Below are 19,432 nucleotides of genomic sequence, written 5' to 3' on the forward strand. Positions count from 1 at the left end.
CCAACAATCGTGATGAAATATGAATTTTTATTAAGAATCAAACTTGCAAGACATTTTATCCAATTAATACTTCTTCTAATTATAATTGTTGAATGTAATCGTATTTTAGGGGGTTTTGGGATACGACATTTGTGTGACGTCACACAAATAATCAATCGGAAGTTTTTGGTATGAATTACAATAATAAATCTCTATGATCTAGATCTAGAATAAAATTTTGTGATTACTTGCTTTGCAGGTCTCTTTACATACATTCATCCAGTAACTCCATGTGATTTTTTCATTTAGAAATGGCTCAAGATTATACCTTAAGCCTGAAGACCTTTTCATTTCATATACCATTTCTATTTACTCTGCTTTTTTCTTTTTTTTTATTGTGGGTTTTTTTTTGTTTTTTTTTTTACCCCCCTTCCATTATAGACAAGATTGCTGATTTGTGGTATTAAAAAATAGAAAAGGTGTAAATATGATAATCCCTTTCTGCTTCCGACCCTGAGAATTTCACCGTTTGTTTGTTTCTTTTGCATTCCGCTAGAATCATGCCTGGGTCTTTTACTTTTTTTAATTTTTTTACAAAACAGAGGATGGCTCTCAGGCGTAAAGTCTTGTATAATTGATGAAGTAGAGCAAGTTTGCTAAAGTGTGCTTTCCCTGTGAATGCTAAGTTTTGTTGCAGCGAGATTTTTAACGAGAATATTTTTATTTGAACAGGAGCTGTAAGTAAAGGTGAATTCGGCGAAGTGTGCATCCCGAAATTTATTCGCATTTATTCATTTATAGTGAGTATTAGGTCCTAATTCAAGGGTTAATTTTTAAAATTTAATTAGTTGGCCGGTAAATGCCTGTTCTGCGTGAATTGGTTATCGTGTAAATTTTTTTTAAAGCTTAAATATCATTTATTTCTCTTTACCTAACCTGTTTATCAACCAGTGTTACAGGTGCTGTGGCTTCTTTATATGTAGTTTTTATTTAATTGTATAAATTCTCTTTCTCTACTTGTGTATACCACAAAAGTTTTCATTTTCATGAGATATGCTCTATCTTTCCCTTGAATGGCAGTGAATAATTATAATTAGGCGTCATTTATAGGATGGAGGAAGGTGAAGTTTTAAATTTTGCATTGAAATACTCGAGGAAACGGAAAAGTTTGATTCTGGAGATACTCATTCTACATAACACTGTCATGCTTAATTACACAGTCAATAATACTGAAAACTAATTTAAATAATACTGTGTTCCTCTGTATTAGCCGGCATGTCGGAAAACATCAAGGTAGGGCAGCAGGCCGAAAATTCTTGAATATATTTATCATAAAAATCCATTGCATTCGCTGAAAGGTATCAATATGATGGTACAAATAGTACAAATGATGGTGGCGTTAATTACAGCGATCCTTATTAAACTCACTGTAATTAGCCGGACCAGCCTTTTGAGTTGGATATTCGTACAATAACATTGATTTTTCAACTTTTTATTCATATTTTCTCAAGCATGAAAATTAATGTCTCCGTAATGTCTTTTGATATTTAACTGCATAAATTCATGTTTAGGATGTTTTTTGAAATTAATTATAAGCCCGTAAAAGTACATCGAAACATTCCACAGTTTTAATTAAGGAATTTTCGGAAGCTGAAAACAGGTAGATGGATAACTTGAAGTTCGGGGGGGGGCATCAAAATACCTAACGCCCCTTAAAAAAGAGGAAAAAATGTATTCATTTCTACGTTTCTGGATTTGTTTCTTTCACGAGTCGCCATATTGGTTAACTTAGACACAGTTTGTATGTCCCTCAAAGAAAGAAGGGGAAATCACGTGATCCAAAAAGCCTCACTGAAGAAAACCCTGTCAGCGCCGGGTATTATAGCTAGTATGGTAATATAAACACGTAATAACACTTTGAAATAACTCTATGAATATGTACAGTGTATTATGCTAATTTGGTGTACGGCAGAAAACTAAGTGGCGTAGAACTAAGTAATTGAAGCAGAAATGACATAATATACAGTCAAGCCACTGCCAATACAGTTGTATTATAATGTTCTTGTTGTGTGCTGAGGATTATCACCGTAAGGATCGCTGGTTTGAATCCACATAATGAACTTTTTTTTTCTTCTCTTTCATTTGTGCTTTTGATGATTTTTTATTTATTTTCCTTCATAGCAAGCGTGGATCCAGATGGTGGCCATCTTCTCCCAGGAGCTGAATGATGTATAGGAAATTTGTCTGTCCCATAAAATACAGGATTATCCAATGTACCTATACTATCTGTCGTTTCTGTAACAATCCTGGATTCCCTTCCCTCCATTCAAAGCTGACAATATCTGCCTTGGCTTCATTTGCAGCTGAAAATGTCTGTCTTTGCTCAGGTGTTGATCCAAGGGTAGTGATGGGAATGCACGCCCCCTTCCCAAGGTCAGAATAATATGGGAAAATTTGTCTGTCCGGGGAGAATGTATAGAGTTTATACAATTCTCCCGCTCCTCCTGACACATTAATCGGCACCTGCTTCATGGTAGTTTTTTTTACTTATGAATTCAGCTATCAAACATTTTTGAGTTGGCACCAATCCTACACAAACCTGCAAAAATACAGCTTAAAATATATGTGTCACACTTAATGCTGGCATGTAACTATGTTTGCATGTAAGCTATGCACCTAATAAATGCACTTGCAAGGTGCAGCAAGCTATTAACACTGTTTCACCAACTCTGACCAATCACTTTATTGAAATTTACTACCATTAACGCGTTGGGTTAGAAATGAATGTGCCATCTATCGGTGGTCACCTTAAGCTCGTTAGGGAAAATATCTTATCTATATTCTTCTCACTGTTCAAACCTGGGACCTGACAACAATCTTCACAATGGTAGGCGAATATCTTACCGCCCTGCCATTCTGGTGCTATTAGCTATTAACAGCTGTACATCAAATAAATTTACAGTGTACTAATGCTTTAAAAAATATGATAAATAATCAGCTTTCCGTATATCAAATAAATGCATGACTGACTTAGTCGTAAAAAAATGCTACAGTGTGCTGGACGTCACTTCCGTTGCAGCATCCGCCATACACCAAAAGAACTCATGTCACTGTGTACTTACCCTCAGCCTTGAAACAATGCTGTCTTTTGTGTAATATACAACACTACCTTAAGTTAAGGTAGTCTTCATTTAAGCACATCATGCGGCTGTGCATTAAATAAGGAAAGTAAAGTTGTGTCTCATGCATAACGTAGGCTAATATTGCTGCTTGCCTAGATTGTAATACTAGGGTTTGGTTCCTGGTGGAGACAGCAAACTTTTCTTACTGAGTTCATCTCAACGTAATATCTTTCTTTGTATTCTGAGCTGAGAAAAATCTCTTTGGCAATTGTGTGATTTCAATTTGCTTAGTTATTTTGTTTTATGCTTTCATATACTGTAATAGGGTTCTTTAACTGCTGCAGGATCTTGACAGCAGTCATACCAGTTGGAGATATTTTGGATGACTTATTACCGAATAGCTTCACAAATTTGGGAGGGCTTGTATCTTCCTCAGGAAACTTTATTAGTTCTTCAGAAGGCATGCCACGTAGTTTGAAAACATTTGGTTTATGGCAGGGCCATATAATAAGGGCTGTCTTGGGATATGCCAGAGTCTGTACTAGCTAACATCGTCCTGACAGAACCGGTTAATTGCTGTTGGCTTCCCTGGTATTTGAAGGTCACACTTTTAAGTATTGGAGCAATGACTTCACATACCTGATCTGAGACAACGCCGACTGAGCAACTTCAAAGGGATGAGACAGTCTTGTCTAAAATTGAAGGTGGGTACAGTAAAACCTGTCTTCAATAGAATCGCAAGGGATCCAAATTTTTCCGTTCAACAGTTTTCGCTTAATGAAGGTTCAAGTGACGTAATGTGTGTGAAATTATGCAATGTTTTATTATGTATGTGAAATAATTATTAATGTGTGTGAAATTATGCGATCTTGTAGTATCAGATATGTAATTGAAATAAAATAAAAATAAAGTAAATATTTAGAGACAAAATAATGTATATTTATTTTATAATTAGTAAATGTTTATATAGGTTCTCAAAACATATGTATAAAATTGCTAACTTTACCCCATACTGTTCTGAATTTACACCATTTATGTTCTTTTTAACTTTCTCTAAAATTTTTGATAAGGGTCAATAGGTCGTTTCAGGTTCAATTTGTACATTGTTGTCTACGTTTATGTACTCAGTATGGAGGCTGTGATTAGGTTTTTTTAGGGGATCGGGGTTATGCAAAGTTTTGTCCCAACCATTGTAAAATTCATTTATTTTCTAGTGATTTTTTTCTTCCTCACCTTAAAGTTGGTGTCCCAGAGACTGTTACCCGCACCCCCGCCTGTGATTTTGGCCTAACTCGGCACTGCGCTCACAAAGCACCTTACATATAATTTTGTAAGTCACATATCATTCTGAAATCCAGCCCGTATATTGATTTCTCTCATGGAAAAGCCTACTTATCTGAAAAATTTTGTTATTTCAGAAGGCAACTGCTTTATTACCTATGGCAGGGGTTTTCAAACTGTGCGTCATGGATGGCGGCTCTAACAAATATTTTTTTAGATTTTTTGTTAAACTGCTCTGTGGAGCTGCGGGTAAGTGTTGATTAGGGAAAGAAGAACTGCAGGTGGAAAAAGTTTGAGAACTCCCTGACCTATATCCGATCGAAACTACAGCATCAAGTATGGAAACAGTTTTTGATAATCTATAGATGTTGAACTCGCATTGGCAAGCAGAGATTGCTCAAAAAATTTTGTTAGAGCACTTTAACATTTTGTATGATCCTATGGTCTATTGGTCATTGAACATTGTGCTTGTATGAAATTTTCAGTTAAAAGAGGACCCCAAAGCACAATATGCCGAAATCTGTGATGTACGCTGTAGAACAATCAGTGCAACTGCAGAACAATCTGGAAAATTTTTAAGAAAAATATAGAAAACATTATTGTGGAAAATTTTATTGCAGAACATTTCCGATCAGCCGAGTACTCGTTGCAGAACAAATGCAAAACATTCTGCTTTCTCGAAAGAGGATATATTCCCCCCCCCCCCCCCAAGGTTCCATTTAATCCAGGTTTTTTAATATATATTTTAGCATTGAAATCAATTTTTTTCTGTTGAAGACAGGTTTCAGCTTGAAACAGTTTCCATTAAAAACAGATTGTACTGTATGAAAAAAAGTAGTCCATTCCGTGACCTTATGAAAACCAACCAATATATTAAACTGTCTTAATCCTATAGAGTAATATTGTGTAAGAAGCAGATGGTTTTGATGTAGCTGTTTGATGGTCCATATTTCAGAGGGAAATGGCTCGTGATGCAAGATCTGTCATTAGAGCTCGCCAGAGGCAAAAACAAAGGGAAAACGTGCATGGTAAAATGTCGTCTGGAAATATTGTTGACGCTCGTCAGATTATCAAGATGAAAATGAAAAAGAAATCTCACCCCATGAAGAACCAGACATTCAATGTAGTCAAGAAGCAATTCACCACACCTTTCGCCCAGAAAGTAAGCCTAAAAAATCTGTATTCCCAGCATGTGTTTTTGTAGAAATTCAGATGTACTCCACATGTTCCAGAAAATATGCTTGGATAACTTTTTCCTTTTTTTTTCAGAGAAATGCACAAAACAGATTTTCAGCTCAGAATTTGAGGAGGAATTTGGTGAGTTTGCATTCAAGGGACTGAGTTTTTTTAAAGTATTAAAATTAATTTTAGTTTATTCAATTTTATATCTTTGTTTCCATTATGGTTAGCCTACTTCTTTCAGTCAAAGCTGTTTTCATCGGTTTTCCCATGTCTTCGAGACGCGAATGCGGGTCGGTCTTCCACTTAAAAAAGTTTTTCCTCAGAGACAGACCTACAACATGATACTGACATAACATGAAAAAATGCAAGCATTTCCATCTTTACTTCGGAAAATGGCAGCATGAACACGAAACAAGCGTAACTTTACAACATAGATATGTTAAGGCCACGCATTCCGGCATGTGCAGATTCGTTAGAAATTACGAAAAGGAATGTGTACTATGTGCATGTACTGTTAAGTAGTAGTAGTCGTCAAAGCTGTTGTTTATTTTGTTATACAGTGAAACTTGTCTATAATGATATTTCTGTGGTCTGACGGGATTCCTATTTGATAGGAAATAGCTCAAATTGTTTTTAAGATTTTTTTATGTATGGTTACTCCCCAAAGCGGAATATACCAAAATCTGCAACGTACGTCGCAGAACAATTAGCGCTATTGCGGATACAATCGAAGTATTTTTAGAAAAAGTGCAAGGAAACACTATTGTGCAGATTTTTACCGCAGAACATTTCCAGTTAGCCGATTGTTTAGTGCAGAACAATGCAAAACATTCTGCTTTGGGGTGGTTACTAAATTTGAATCTGAGGATAATATAAATTTTTTTGAATCTGTATCGCCATATCTGTCAATACCGAAGGTTGTCACTATGTCCCACGAAAGTGGAAAGATACTTTTTTTTTTGTGGAAAAAATGTTTGTTGCACCTAAAAAAAATTGTTCTGACACCTAGATGTTTTATAATTTGTCAAGTCCTGCTGTCAAATTGAGGCAAGCTACTGTCAAAGAAATCAAAATTTAGAGATAATCATGTTGCTGTTTAACCAGTCATTTGGCTAATTAATTTCTCTTTTTTCCCTTTTTTAAAAGTTTGAAACCATTGGGAAAATATATTTTCCCAATTAAATTTTTCTTATGAATACATTGAAACTTCACACATGTTCTTAAATGTGTTTTTAAATCTACAAGAATAATATGCATAATTGAAGTAGTTACCAATTAGTTTTCAAAAATTCTAACTGCTACTAAACTAGACATGCACCTCGTCCAATTCCTCTGTGGAGCTTCTAATGAATTGGTACATTATGAATTTTATCTGATTTATTATTGATTTCAATATGTGATTTAGGACTTTATATTCGAATTAAGATTTAATATGGAATATATAGGATTATATGCTTGATTTCCGATTGTATACATAGATTTGTGATCTCGCAATTGATTTTATACTTAGATTATGATTTTATACTTAGATTATGATTTTACACTTAGATTATGATTTTATAGTTATGATTGTAATGTATATTTTGTAATGTATGCTTTTTTATGAATAAATTGCCAGAGGTATCCAGTCCGTGTGGACAATGAGCCGATATTGCCATATGGCGATGTGGCTAGGATATCTTTTGGTTTGACGGTACATGTTGGAATGTGTGTGTGTGTGTATAGTGAACCTTCCATGAAGTTTGTTTCTGTGTAATGTTTGTTATGTGTATTGCTGCCATCAATTTTTCTAACTATTCATGAAGTGTAATGATTGAATGGTATACCATTGTAGGCCTGTTGCTCTCTGTGACGAGACTTTTTAACGGGGAGATTAGGTCACATTTTTACCTCGAAGTTAACCACAAAGGCCAGTATCGTCCGTAGTACAGTGAAACTTCAAACAGACACTAAGACAAAAACTGTCTTGAGCAGGGTTGGTAAAAAAAACCGGGTTTTTTGGTTTAAACCGCGTTTTTTTGGTTTAAACCGGTTTTTTTGTTTTAAATAGTATTAACATTAAAAACAATGAAATTTCTTAAAAATCATTCAAACTTCTAATAATTAACTAAAATAAAATGTTTATTAATATAATTAACATTATTCCCATGCTAATTAATCAATAAATATTTATTACATTTTAACAAAAACCAACTTTTGCAGTTTAATTATTTTTTGCTTAACTCAATGGATTACTGTCTCTTTGAAAATTCTTTTAATGTTATTAATAATCATATAATATATAAAGGTTTTTTTCTCCAGTTACTTTCAGTACAATTAATTAGGAAGCTATTTTGCAAAAAGTAATAAAAATTAGGTGAATATAATGTATTTAATGAAGCATAAATAATGCAGATTAATTAGCAATGATTTACGATATACAGGGTGATTATAACTAAGGTTCTGATTTCAACACACTGTAAAAAAGGGACAATTGTCAGAATGACTTGAAAATTGACATGAATATTTCTGAAAAAATTCAATTTTATTTGATAAAGGGGAAAAAATACTTGAAAATGTAAAATTAATGACATCATTCAACATGTGGGAAATTTGCTCGCAGAATGGAAACGATAGCCAGTCATGGCAGAATACCTTAATTATAGCATTTCACGATTTCATAATTCATGGAAACATCACAAAAAACGAAGTAATTGAACAAATAACTTCAACTTACTTAAGAAATGTTAAATATGTTGTCCACCGCCTGTTCTGGCTATGAGGTTGAAAGCACAAAAGTTCTTGTTCAACAACAGAATCGGAGTATGCCATGGTCATAATGTGGATGTGCTTGCAATTCAGCTTTATTAAACCAAGCGTTTTTCCCCGTTAATATTCCTGAGGAACTTCTAACATATAGGGAATTTTCTGGAGATTGCAATTCACCAAAGTTTGCAATCTGACCACTGTTTATAACATTTTGAGGTACCCCACAGCCAGAAGTTGCAAGGGTTAAGGCGAATCCTGTCAAAATGGGTCTTCAGCAGCCGCTTTGCTGGTATTGCAATGTGCATCTTGATAGAAGTTCTATCAACACACTGATGCTGTGGAAGTGCCGAAATGATGTGGTTGCACAAAATAGATTATACTGCTGGCCAAGTACAGCATCATCTACTTGCACATTTTACACTTTTTTCTTTTGCGAAAGAAACTTCCATTGCTTCAGGAGTATCCATGGAAATTTTCAAGTCATTCCGATCAGTACTTATTGTATAGTTTTGGAATCAAAACTTATTATAATCACCCTGTATATAGCTGATTATTTTTCATAAATCTGGTACTACCATACAGTAGAACTTTGATTAACTGGGCCTAACAGTGAAAGTATATAAAAAAAACAACTATTGAATATTAAGACTGGGAGATATACAGTAGGAGATGTGTTACTTCTTATGGGAAAGAAAATGAAAATTTATGTGAGGTAATGTAACTACTAGTACACTAGTCTTTGTCCTTTAAGGACAGTTGGTGTCTTTATTGGATTATAGGACCACCTGCCTCTAGCATGATGGCGTCACTACTGTAGCTGCTTCTTTGTGAAGGGAAAAAGAAACCCTGTGAGATAATATACCACTACATTTAGATTTGTGTTGCAATCCTTATTCATGAATTTGCTACAGATAGAGCATCAGAACGTAGCCAAAGGTTAGAAAATGTTGTAAGAATGAAAAATGTTGGCTTTTGTTTATAACTTTAAATAACTAAGATACTTCATATGAAAAATATATATATATTCTGGCCACTTTTATGAGACTTTTTGAAAAAAACCACATAAAATCTTGTCATTTAAAGATATATCATCAGAATGTACCCCAAGGATATAAAATGTGGTAAAAATGAAACATTTTGGCTAATAATGAACCAATATGATATTTTGCAAGGAAAAAAATTATATTGGTTCATTATTAGCCAAAAAAAAACCACTTGGTTTAAACCAAACAACCCTGGCTCTTGAGTAAAATGAAAATATACTCGCATTAATGATTGATGTTTTGATGTGGACCTCTTGAAGACAGAAACCTATCTAAAGCAAAATATTATTTTGGTCTTGACATTCCGCTTCATCCAGCTTCTGCTATAATTATAGTCTAACACGTGTAGGAATATTTTATATCCGTATCATTCCTTCAACTGATGCGTAGACAATTTGCTCATCCTTTGTTTTGCAAATGTACCATGAAGTGGTTTTTAGTAACATTTATGATTAATCGCTGTGCTTGGGAAGTGTGTCTTTGCCTCTGCCATCTTTATTTTCATCTGTACAAAAATTTCATTCTCTGCTGGTAATTTCCTCATCCACTAAACAGAATCATCGCTGATGAAACAGACTTGGATTAATAGAGTTCCATATAAATGAGGTTGTTATATATTGAGTGTGTGTGTTATTCGCCTTCATCTTGCATTATTTAAATTTTCTGCCATAGATTAAAAAATTTTCATTTCAAAAACTTCACAAAAATCTTTTCTTTTTATTAGGGAATGAATCAGGGAATTGCAGATTCAAAAAAAGTCATTGTGGGGAAGTCGGGAATTCTGAAAGTAACATCGAGGCCAAAGACTGTGGACAGTCATCAAGTTAGTGCAAAAAACTAAAATTCTTTCATATATATGTCATAGCTGTCAAGTCTCCAAGATTTCTATTCCATCTCCCAGGCTGACTCCCAAAAATATATCTTCCCGAATTTTGACCATGATTGTAAAATGTAAAAGATTCCTACTTTTTTGAGTGGAAAAATTATTCCCAAAGAATTTACCCGGAGAAAAAGACTGTTTCTTTCGTTTTTAATCCCTAAATTGATGTCACAAGCATGATGTAAATTGCTGCCATTGTATCAAATCACAATATATATATATTATTTTTAGTTAGGGAAAAGACAAAATTCACCAGATAGCCAGCATCAAATAAGGCCTTTAGACATTTGAAATTGGAGATGACGTATGTATGCTTTGACCATATATCCTGTTTCGAGTGATTTTTTTGTTGGTGTAATTTGATTTGCGACTTGGGTATTAATCTGTGATGGCTTGCGCGATATCATGCTTTTGTGAAAGGGAAAAATTCCTACAGTTATACATTATAGTAGGATGAAAACTTCTTATATACATTGCTTTCCAAAAATCCCTTTTATATTTATTTTTGAACGAAATTTAAATCTGCAGGAAAATCTCTCTAGTTCTCGTTCTTTAAACTTGGCAGCTATGATATATTTGCAGTAGTTATATGAAAAGTTAGGTTCTTTTCTAGACCAAAATAAGGACATTGTGTGAAACTATGCCCATATTTCCTTTTGAAGAAGACAAGACGACACAGTGCTTAATTTACTAATTTTTCATAAAGTTAAAATGTTATGCCTGATCCCGTTTTTCTTCAGACTCTTTCAATAAAAAATTTTCTCTCAGCCTTTTCAATAACTAACAAGTTTACCTTGCCACAAATGTAAAAGTAAAAAAAAAAAACTTCATAAAAGAAAAAAAAAGAAGTCAATTATATATATAACTTTTTTAATTGAAAAAACCAGCGTGTTGCTTGCAATGTGAAAATCTTGTGATTATGGAAAATCCATAAATTAGTACCACACCACTTCATTTCTAAATGTAAATTCTGTGATCAATTACTTAATAAATACCATTAGAAAATGAAAAACATTGACAAGAGACTTGGTTATATGATGTTTCAAGGGCATTGCAAAAAAGCTGTGGTCTTATCAGAATCTGCAGCTTTTCTGAAATGGTTCTACAGAGATTGGAATCCCACCCCCCTTCCTGTCACAGCATTGCATAAGCCATTATCATTGAACTCATCTATTAATATTAGGATAATTAGCTTTCAAACTTTCATCTCTGTATCTGCAAAAAGCCATATCTTTGCGAAAGACCAAGAATTCTTTGATGTTTAAATTTGTTTTCACATTTAAGAAGGTTCATGTTTCAAGAGGGGGGGGGGGGTTCAAATAATATGCTCTCCGAAAGAGGTGAAATGCATTTATTATATTTACTTCATTTTTTGAATGTTTACATTGGATGAACGCAGGTGTTGGGGAGATATGATTGAAGTTTTCAAAATTTTCAAAGGGATAGATATGATGGACCATGAATTATTAGTACACTGTCAATTTACTGCTTTTACAAGGGGACACCAGTATCAATTGGTAAGGAACAATTGTAGGTTATGGTGTTGCAGGGAATTTCTCTATTCACTCTAATAGCGTTGGTAGTAAATTCTAACACAATTGGCACATTTGAAAAGAAATAAGATAAACATGTTTGGGTAAATCGAGAAGCTGCTTAGAATAAGGCAACCATAAATATTCTTTATGGGCATTGTATAATTTTTTATCACGTATATATATTGTTTGTAATTGCATTTTTAATTGGGTTGCTGTATTTTTGAAATATATCGCATCCATATTTGTTATGGGCATCTTTTTCTCAGCCACCTCGTTGAGCATTTTGCCTGTTGTGGTATTGTTTTTGTATTTGTATAAATTGAGATATAAAAATAAAATGCTATAGAGGTTCTACTGTAGTTTTTGAATATTTTCAAAAAAGGAAATTGAGCCTTACGATGATTCAGTCAAAATGTCAAATTGTTTACATGTACTCAATGTCGATAATTTTTAGAAATTAAAATATATGTCTTTTGTGATATTTTTTTAAGATCATAATCCAATAATTATTTTTGTGAAATTAGAAGGATCACAGCATTCATAAATTTTGTGTTTCTCAGTCATTCTATACTTGTTCAGTTCTGTATTTTTAAATTCTAAGAATTCTGTGAAATATGTATCTAGAAATTTTTAAGTTACATGTTTATGAAAAATTATAAATGAAGCTTTTGTTTTTTAGCTAAATACCGCTGGGAAGTGCATTGTGTCAGGCAAGAGTGGCATCACTGTTACCATGAAAAACAAACCATCTACAGCTGTAAATGTTAGTTTTTTTTAAATATATAATTATATTTCCCTTTATATTTGTTCATTTATACTGAATATGGCTTTGAAATTTATTAAAAAACAATAGGGTAAGCTTTTAAGAGCTATTTTAATATAAGCCTGCATATCCTTTCATATGAGTCAGTCTGAATTATGTTTGATAAATTAATGTATTGAAATTGAAGTGTGTGTGTGTATATATATAACTTTTTTAAAATTAACATGTTCTCTATTGTGTAAGCACCTGTACATAAGTCAAAGCAATGGATGATTAGAGATGCTGTTCTCCCAGCCCAGCGCGAATAAAACTCCACTTACCTAGCCTAAGGACCAGGGCATAATCAAATCTGAAGCAACGTTACAGAAAAGTTTTTATCGAAGGCTTGTATTTTTCTGATGCCATGATTGTCTAAGAATTTTGGAAGAAATACAACATAAAAGATGTTATTTTCAATGTTGCCACTGCTTGACTTACGTTATGTTGCAGTTTATATTGATCATTTTGTAAAATTAAATACAATATGTATGTATTATTCACTTTTAAAAGATTTTATTTCAATTTTCATCTCAAGCCGGTAGTGAAATCACATTACTGTACATCTGTACCGAGAGTTCTGTTCGTCGCAGCCCGGAAAAGGGCTGTGACGGTTAATCGAAGTTTCACTGTAATTTCTTTTTCTTGAGCTTAGTTCTTTATTTTTATTTTAGCGTGTTAGGTTTAATGAGCGCATGGAGGAGGATGATCTTGAGAGAATGACAATACAAGATTTTCCAGAAATGAAAGCATTGAAGACACCTCCCCAACATATATTCAGTTCAAGGGTATATTGTTCAGTTCATTTTTTGTTCTTATAGGATTTATGATTTACAGTGAAACCTTTGATGTAACAATGAAGTGTTAATTCGCAGGAAAAATTTTAATTAATTAGTTTCAGTTCTTTTATCCTGTAAACTAGTTTATGGAACAACACACAAAAAGTGGCTTCAGGGCAATGTCATTAGTATTTTGAAAGGGTAGATAGTGCTAAATACCAATGCTATTTGACACCTTTGAAAAAGCAAACTAGTGAAGAGTTTGATTATATAATGGTGATTTTGAGCAAAATATAAAAAAATCATTGTAGCAGTTTCGAAATCTTCTCAAAATATATTGTTAAACTAATAGAAGAAATTTAAAAATTTGTTAAGTAAGAGGTGTTTAACGTGAACATTTTATGCAAATTTTCATTGTGAGCCAGACTTGATTAATTGTATGGTAATGAATCTACAATTTGTGGTTTTATCATATTGTATCTATTTCATCTAAATATACCAGCACATTGATCATTTTTGAATGAAAATTTCAATTTTTAGTTTAAGTCAGGCGAATATTGGGCAAATGTAGTAAACATGAGTTTTTGAGTTAATAAGTCTATAGTTTTTACTACGAGACATGGCCAGTTATTTATATCTGTTTATTACTTTTGTAAGATCATTGATTTTATGTTTGTAGTTAATACATTTGTTTTATTCACAGACTTCCCCATCATCAACTTCATTGTTTAGTCGCCTTCATAGTGGGCCAGAAAGGACAATGGTTGCAGATACTGTCTCAGTTGCTTCAGCTTCCAGTAGTCAGTCAAGCTGGAGAGTTATTGTTACAAATTTAGACCCCACTGTCTCTGAACAAGACATATTTGTAAGTTTTCCCTAATTTTTGTACAGAAAGATAATTTGAGCTTCCTTGATTAGATGGTGTGTAAAACACTAGCGAATACCATAAAATACAATAAGAATTTGTTTCAGATAAAGCCCACGATAATAGGAAAAATTATCATTACAGCAGATTTAATCTTATAAGTGAATTTACATTTGTACCATCAGGATGTAAATTTTAGTGCAGTTGTTATTTACATTTGTATTATGAATATATTTTTTTAATTAATTGGTGCCAATATCAGTGTTTGGATAGGATGCCAGTCTGAAGTTATTTCTTGAAGTTTACTCATTCGATTGTAAACTGATTCTCAAAAACTGTTTTTTTTCATAGACACGCCTTTTTTATTTTCAAAATGATTAAGCCAACAAAAATTCTGTTTTAATCTCTTTGTTCAATTTCATGGCTTTCATGTGCTTCATTGATGGTGCATCATAAGTCGCTCAGAATAGTCAAGTTCTTGTATCAGCCATACTTGTAATATCAGATTTTTACTGCATATGATCTGAATAATAACAAAGGGGAGGTGAAGTATTATAAGCGTACTAAAAAAAGCATGCTGAAGAAATGTAATACATAAATCACGCACATAGACAAACACTTTGTGACCTCAAAGGACTGAAGTCCTTCCATCTGGCCTAAAGGATATATTTATTAAATATTGTTTGGCAACAGCGTTATTATATTTTTGAACTAATAACATCAATATTTTTCTTTTGCCACTTGAAATCTCTTGAGTTTCTGCTCGAATGATATTCACTTCTGTATTTCCAGGAGCTATTCAGTAGCGTTGGAAGTGTGAAAAGTGCTGGCTTAGTGCGTCCTGGGTTTGCAGTTGTTGAATATTTTTCAAAAGTGGAAGCACTTCTAGCTTGTGAAGAATATCACAATCGTCTTCTCGATGGTAAGATTCAAAAAATGCTTACACTATCAAATGGTTCATCAACTACTAAACCATACATCTTGTATAAACACCATGTAAACTATTGGAATATTGATGATTACTGAATATTACTGTATTATGCAAGTAATGTCTAGAATTTACACCACATGCTTACACAAGGTTTTCCACTTACTAATGACACTGGTGGCAAAAAACAATATTACATCAAATAATTATTCTGATATACTTTGAGCGGTCATGTTATTTAGCGATAATCCATAATGATATTATTGGGGTCGGCTTTTATTGATTGGATTTTTACTCCCACCATAAAGATCACTAAAATGTATATGGAGGATTTTTTTTCACATTTTTAGGCAAAATTTTTTTGCAATTTTACTTTTTTCTGTCTGAATACAGTATTGCATGTTTTTTTAATATTTTTCGATGTTTCTACAATGGAATACAAGCACATAAGCCAAAACAGGTAAAATCGCCTGACAAGGTTGTTAAAATGAGACATTTGGGTGTCGTCATGGAAAGGTCACAAAGTCTAAGTCGAAAAATGAAAAAGGGTCATGGAGAAGTCATGAAATAAGAAAAGTTGTCACACGTTCTTTTTTTACAAATCTATTTTTGGATTTTTCCAAACAAATTTTGTTCTTGGATTTTATCCAAAAGAATCATGGTTCATTTTCAGACTTCCCGTCATGAATGCGAGTCTGTTTTCAGTTCAAAATTAAATCACCACAGCAAGCAGCCGAAACAATCAAGGTTTCTATTGTCGATTGTCATTGTGCCAAATCTAGACAAATATATTTTATTTTTCAAGCCAAAGAGCTATTTTTTTTTTATCAAATCTGCGTTAAATTCTCAGTCTCCAAATAAGTCACGGAAAAATCACAAAATTTTTCTTTGGGTATGTGGTAGACCCCTGTGATTAAAAAAAGGCTGTCATTTTTATGTACAGCGAAACTTGAAGTAATTTTTTATTATAAACTTGTAGTTCGTTCCCCCTTTGGATTTGCCAGAGTCGACCTTTATTATACATGATGCTGACCCAGCTTCTGAGTGTAGAGAAATCACCTTCTTTACCACGCTTGGTGATGAAGAAGGTGAAGGTCCTTAATGGAAAAAAAATTTCAGTATGGAGTGGTACAACAAAAAATTTTGGATAACCTTCGATAAACAGGCATCTATCATATCAACCAATTTTTTTGCTTAAACTCTTATATTCTTGTTGAATTTATTCTCGTATCACGTTCCCCCGTAACAGCCGGTATGCCATTAAAAAAATTGGGGGGACACAGATTTCTTTTAATGTTGGGGGTTCTGGTCCATCCTGGGTGAAGCATGGTTCAATGAGAATTATGTAATACATTATGAGAATACCAATATCAATCTATATTAAATACTTAATACAGTGAATCTGTTTTCACTGTAGTAGAGATATGTTTTGTCCAGGAATTTAAAAATGAAAATTAAGCAGTTATTGCTTTTACCTAATCATTGCCATCGTAATACAAAATAGAGATAATGTGTTTTGTACTTTTTTTAAAAAAATCTTTCTGAGCTTTGTGAAAATTTTGCGTCTCTTTTGTATTATAACATCATATTCTGCAGTGTAATTCAACTTTTTGCCTACTGATTGAAATAATGTGATCAAAGTATACCAACATATTTTGCAATCTATTATTTTACCCATTTGGTTCACCTAATATAAGGAACAAGTATGTTTAGTATCAGACATTTGTAATTTTCAAGATTGCAGATGTAAAATTCAAACTATACCAATAGCATTCGTAAAGCACAAAAGAATTTAATTTTAAAATGAATAGGACAAACAAGGTTCAAATTTCCCAATTAAATCTATTCTTAGTGTACAAGAATTTTCCACGATCAAGGACTCAAATTTCCCTGCAGGCTGGTCACCCTCTGTATCCAGGCATGCCGGTTGATGCGAGGGAATATAGTATATTAAAAAAATGCATTCTATATGAAAAATTTTTGTAACAAAGTGACTACTTTGTCTTATGAAAACTAGATGTCTACTATATTGAAATCTAAAAAAATTTGCCATATCTTAACCTTAAAAATATTTTTAGGTCAACCAATGCAATGTACAATTGAAGGAGAATCTCAAAACAGTCGTCCTCCAATAACCATGAGGTAAGATTTTTATAGTCTTTTTGTAATCTGGTTTTTAATCAAAATATAAATTATCTAAGATGCATATGAAGTGTGGAACTTGACTCTCAGCCTTCATTGTTGGATGCTGTGTGTTCATCATCATGGGCTTGCATTGCAAGGGCATGGGTTCCAATTCCTACTGCCAGCATAGTGGTAGTCTGCTGAAGTTTGTTTTGTCTGTGGTTTTTCAACTTCAGGGTGCAAATATGAGCTTGTTTCCCATTCAAAATCTGCCTGAGAATGGATGTACCTTCAACACAACACTTATATATAATCAAATTTTGGGCATATGCAATTTCATTTTTATATTTCATATAAAGGGTGCATAGGTAACAGGGCATGTATTTTACTGGCGAACTCACCGTTGGTCCTAGAAGCATACTTCCAATTAGAAAATGTACCCAAATAGGTACATGAGTATGTCAATTCATGTTGCAAGAAGTTGTATAGATATGGGAATAAAAATGTCAACTTTTTTTATGAATACCCTGTACTCAAGAACTGAATTACAAAGTTGTCCTGATGCCAACAAAGAAATTCTCCCATTTTTAAGTTCAATATTTGCTGAGATACTAGAATTGGGGAAGAACAGCATTAAATGCGGGTAAAATGGTTCATCAGTATTTAGCATTGTTCTTCCCTAATTTGCCTCCAATTTTTAAATTCAAATATCAGAATATTGCACTTGAAAACATTTTTTTTTTTTTTGGCATCAGGATAGACAGGCGTAACAACTTCGTAATTTGGTTCTTGAGCACTGAGTTTTCCTTGTAACAAGTTAACATTTTTATTTCAATAACTATACAAAACCCCTTGCAACATAAATTACATACTTGGGTACTTTTTCTAATTTGACGAATGTGCCCTGTATGTTCAATTTCAATACACAGTAGACTTCATAATCTAGCGCAGTGATTCCCAAAGTGGACAAATGCCCCCTGGGGGCAGTGGAATGTTCCGGAGGGGCAGTAGAAGCTACGAGTATAACATAGGATCCTATGGGCTAGATTGAGTTGGGGGCGCTGGGAGAAAAAATTGCTGAAGAATGGGTCGATGGGACAAAAAAGGTTGAGAAACTAGGATCTGGCACATTATCAGACCAGGGTGTCATATTGTCAAAATTGCTGGAAGTCAAATAAAAACCCATTTAAATAATACAAACTTCTGTGCAGACATACAGTGACATGTTTTTTCTTCTATGCTCGAAGAAAACCTGCCTAAAAACACAATCTCCAGATTAATGCAAGGCATTATCGAGAATCTACTGTATATTTTCAGTTCTAATATTGACAGCTTGCAGTGCCACTAGAGCACGAAACATGAGTGAGTGGCATCATAAATGAGCTAGAGCCATGCATGTACACACACACCACATTCTGGCAGAATAGGTCTTTTGCAACCATGTACAAACTGATATCTTGCTGTAAACTCCAATAATCAATCTGCATTGTAACATGTGATACTTCAACCCAGAATGTATGGTTTAAGGAAATGTGTTATTCATTTCAGTTTTTAATAACATGGTGGTATGTTTTTCAGGTTAGGTGGGAAAACCTCTTTGGTCACTACACCTCATTTCGGACGTCAAACTGCCTCATCGATTTTTTCTGAATCCCCTCGGAATATGGCCTCAATATCATCAAAGGGAGTGGAATTCACAGTGAAAGTCCCATAATCAAGACGAACCATCACTGCTACATCCTTGTTTAAAAGAAAAAAAGCAGTGGCAAAGTTTTTTTTTAAGCCATAAATGTTGTCTCGTTTGTTTAGTTTTAACGCAATAAAATGTGCGGTGTATTGCATTGATCATTATACATGTTTCATTTTTCCTTATCAATATATAAAGGTCATTCTTTTTTGCTATTGTTTAATAAATCGTACTGTTAATTATTCGAATTGTTGCATCTTATGGGAAGGGGAAAGAAAACACCCACATAGATTTTTTTTCTTTTTGTCTGTATGCCTCTTGTATTAAGGTCATGTTATTTTTGTTGATTATATATACACATGAATTGTATAAATGCCATGATAATGAAGTGTATCTGAATTCCTTACAAATTTCATGTGAAATCTTTTTCCATTGTAACATTGTCTGATTTTTTTATGAAATTGAATTTTTTGCAAAATT

At 33.3% G+C, this 19,432-nt stretch overlaps 1 protein-coding gene across 5 annotated transcripts; it reads left to right on the forward strand.

The window, feature by feature from the left end:
• The first annotated feature begins 510 nt into the window (after window positions 1–510).
• Window positions 511–19,163, forward strand: LOC149082563 (uncharacterized). 5 transcript variants are annotated; one of them, XM_089235807.1, is made up of 10 exons: window positions 629–779; window positions 5,338–5,544; window positions 5,652–5,699; window positions 10,080–10,178; window positions 12,450–12,533; window positions 13,244–13,357; window positions 14,052–14,213; window positions 15,006–15,135; window positions 17,220–17,283; window positions 18,844–19,163. In XM_089235807.1, exons 2-10 carry the CDS (start codon window positions 5,344–5,346, stop codon window positions 18,977–18,979), a joined length of 1,038 nt encoding a protein of 345 aa, XP_089091933.1. In that variant the 5' UTR covers window positions 629–779; window positions 5,338–5,343; the 3' UTR covers window positions 18,980–19,163. The 5 variants fall into 5 exon arrangements, with proteins under 5 accessions (XP_089091936.1, XP_089091937.1, XP_089091933.1 ...); XM_089235809.1 differs by having other exon boundaries at window positions 641–716; XM_089235808.1 differs by having other exon boundaries at window positions 642–779; window positions 5,278–5,544.
• The last annotated feature ends 269 nt before the right edge of the window (window positions 19,164–19,432 follow it).

The sequence above is a fragment of the Pholcus phalangioides genome, unplaced genomic scaffold (genome assembly GCF_987345545.1).
Source record: "Pholcus phalangioides strain wild (caught in Gottingen) unplaced genomic scaffold, Ppha-v1.0 ptg000009l_1, whole genome shotgun sequence".
NCBI lineage: Eukaryota > Metazoa > Arthropoda > Arachnida > Araneae > Pholcidae > Pholcus > Pholcus phalangioides.

Coding starts and splice junctions, on each gene's coding strand:
- LOC149082563 (XM_089235807.1), top strand. CDS start 5,344: ATGGCTCGTGATGCAAGATCTGTCATTAGAGCTCGCCAGAGGCAAAAA. Junction 5,545..5,651: donor CCACACCTTTCGCCCAGAAA/GTAAGCCTAAAA, acceptor TTTTTTTTTCAG/AGAAATGCACAAAACAGATT. Junction 14,214..15,005: donor TCTCTGAACAAGACATATTT/GTAAGTTTTCCC, acceptor CTGTATTTCCAG/GAGCTATTCAGTAGCGTTGG.